We start from the raw sequence: 2,747 nt of genomic DNA, 5'->3' as shown, positions 1-2,747 counted from the left end.
GGCCTACTACTACGTCCCCACTAAGCAGCCGTTGTCGTGGCGGACATCGCTGATCCAACATGAAGCCTGAAGATTCCGCCTTGCTGTATGCGCATAAACTAATGCTGTCGAACCGCAGCAGCAGTAGCCGCAGCAGTAGCCGCACAGCAGCAGCAGCAGCCAACAACAAACAATAGCAGCAGCATCAGCAGCATCAGCAGCAGCAACAGCAGCAGCAGCAGCAGCAACAACAACAGGCAGCAGCAGCAGCAGTGAGCCCGTGACGCGAGCGCCACCTACGTGGTTGACGTCGTCGTCTGCCGGCGCGTCGTCCTCAACCGGGATGAGCTCGGTGTTGCGTGGATTGTCGAGCTGCAGGAACGCCTTCACATCCGCACTGCAGAAATGCCAACACATATATGAAGCGATCTGTAGTTTCTGGCCATCAAATTAGTAGTTTGAGGTGACCCGAGTTTGCTAGGGGGGCCGGCACGCCCCCCGGAAAATTTTTTGATTCTGAAATGCAATTTCCTGCATTCTGGGGGTCAAAAATGACAATAAATTGACAAAAATGACAATTAACAAAAAAAAAATGTTCGATCACGTAATTCGTAGTTTGATACAAACTGGTCGTAGTGGTGCAAAAGGAATAGAAATTCGTATTAAATACGGATAAATCGTAGTGGTTGGCATCTCTGGCACTGAAACATCGAGGGTTAGGGAAAAACATCACTTTCACATTTCATTCCCCTAGGAGATCGCTAGGTGGTCATTCAGCAGTAGAACTAATCAAGGTCGCATAGACAACCGATCAATGACCTTGCAAAACAGAACAGGGAAGAACAAAACATGTCGCTGAGATAGCGCCTTCGCTACTCACTTGTTGAACAGTACCGGGGAGCTAACCAGCTTCTGTATGAAGTCGTTGAGGCCCTCCCGGCGATGCCTGATGAACGACGGATCGAAGTTGTTCCCAAAGAATTTCTTGCCTGGCAGTTTGAGACCTGCGTCTGGGAATTGCTTTTTCAGCTGCAGAAACGAAAGGTTGGAGATGCATCGGGCCTCACGGGACACATTTATGGGGCGATTTAATCTAGCAGACGAACAGACATGCAAGCTGCTAACACACGCTGTGTACCGCTTGAGTCCTGTACATGCATTGCGATGATAGACAAATTCGATGGGTAATCAACTGTGAAAAAAGAAAAGAAAAAAAGACACGCACAAACCGTAAGAAATATGCATGCTACGGCAGAATAAGCTTTACTGTAGAGGTGCAAGAGTGGTAGACTTAACTTAGGTGAGAAGGATCTACGTGGGGGCAAAAAGAACCTGGGCCGCGTTTCACTAACGTTCGCTAAAAGTTATTCGTTAACCGACGAAAGTTGTTTGTCCGCTAAATAGCGAACGAAGGCATACCGAACAACTTACCGAATAACTTTACCGATCAACTTTACCGAACAACGCGTTTCACTAACGCTTCGCTTAGAGATTGGTTGATAATTCTCTATATTACGTATTTTCCCTTATACCGGCTATTTTTCCTCTATGTTAGTCATGCTTAGCTCCAATAAGAGATTGGTTGATAATTCTCTATATTACGTATTTTTCCTTGTACCAGCTCATTTCCCTATATGTCATGCTAGTAGTTCCTAACCTGCCTTCAGGTGCTACAAATAACCTCTGGAGCACACTAGGGGTCTTTCTTAAGAAATATAATGTAGAATATAATTTACTTTTGGTTACTTACCTTACCAAAGCTGCCTTTGCCAATCACCTTCAAGAATTCAAATTCACTCGGCTTTACCCTGTAGAACAAAAAGACTATATTACTGTTGTAAAGTACAAGATTACTCTCATTTTCAGGACACTGCTATGAAAGTAAAATATTTCTACCGATTCCTACCACTGCTTATAAAAGCGAAATTATAAATACATCTTTCATAAACTGGTTATTTTTCAATAATGAGAGATCCCCATTTGTTTATTGAAAATGATCTAGATTTGGTTTCTGTTACATTAGAAACACAGAAAGAAACCCTGGAAGAGGCGTTTTCGAACGCCATACACTTACTGAGTGTTTTCTGTTTGTCCGAGATCAAAAAGATGCTTGCTTTCATTCTGAAATGACAAAAAAATAATCAATTACAATTTCACTCTGAAATGTTACATACATCATAGCCAGAGTAGTTCAACACACACACACATCCAACCATGGAATGTTGAACAGAAAGATTTCCATATTTTATTAACTGTCAAGAAAAGGATTGGGGAGGATCAAGAGATTTTAATTTTCGAAAAAAAAAGAAAAAAAAATTTTACTATTCAAATGGATATAATTTTCACAGCTATATTTAGCTGAAAATTAAGCCTGGCGCACACAAGCCGGTTTTCATTAGGCCAAAACAAAATATATGTGCGATTACCGTTACATGCCGAAAAATTGGGCAGGTAGGTAGGGAAAACATTTTCTTGAAATATTTTATTTACGAAACATGTCCGAAGGATGTACGTTGTGCCTTTTGAAGCAGGAACTGTCCAATTCATTTTTTATTTTTTTTATTATTTTTTTTACTTTAAAGAAAATTTCCAATGAAATGTTTAGGGTCGCTGGGAATAAATAGGGTCGGTCAGGAAACCGTAACCACACCTATATTTTGTTTTGGCCTTACCAGTGTGGCGTTTTAAAATTGCTGTGACATTTTGTCAGTGTGATTGATGGTTGCACACTACCACTACCCCTCCCACTACTGTTGTTGCTGCTGCTA

General features: G+C 41.8%; 1 protein-coding gene across 1 annotated transcript in view; it reads right to left on the bottom strand.

The window, feature by feature from the left end:
- LOC106806427 (serine/threonine-protein kinase Sgk1-like) overlaps nucleotides 1–2,747 on the bottom strand; it is a 26,677-nt gene that overhangs the window by 15,629 nt on the left and 8,301 nt on the right. The window contains exons 6-9 of the mRNA XM_014808355.1: nucleotides 2,054–2,100; nucleotides 1,730–1,787; nucleotides 860–1,008; nucleotides 280–376 (exon numbers count right to left, since the gene is read on the bottom strand). Coding sequence (XP_014663841.1) covers nucleotides 280–376; nucleotides 860–1,008; nucleotides 1,730–1,787; nucleotides 2,054–2,100 — 351 coding nt within the window. The remainder of the gene's footprint in view (nucleotides 1–279; nucleotides 377–859; nucleotides 1,009–1,729; nucleotides 1,788–2,053; nucleotides 2,101–2,747) is intronic.

Source organism: Priapulus caudatus, unplaced genomic scaffold, assembly GCF_000485595.1.
Source record: "Priapulus caudatus unplaced genomic scaffold, Priapulus_caudatus-5.0.1 Scaffold160, whole genome shotgun sequence".
NCBI lineage: Eukaryota > Metazoa > Priapulida > Priapulimorpha > Priapulimorphida > Priapulidae > Priapulus > Priapulus caudatus.
Note: the sequence above shows the minus strand (reverse complement) of the source record. Positions and strands in the feature narration are given on the sequence as shown.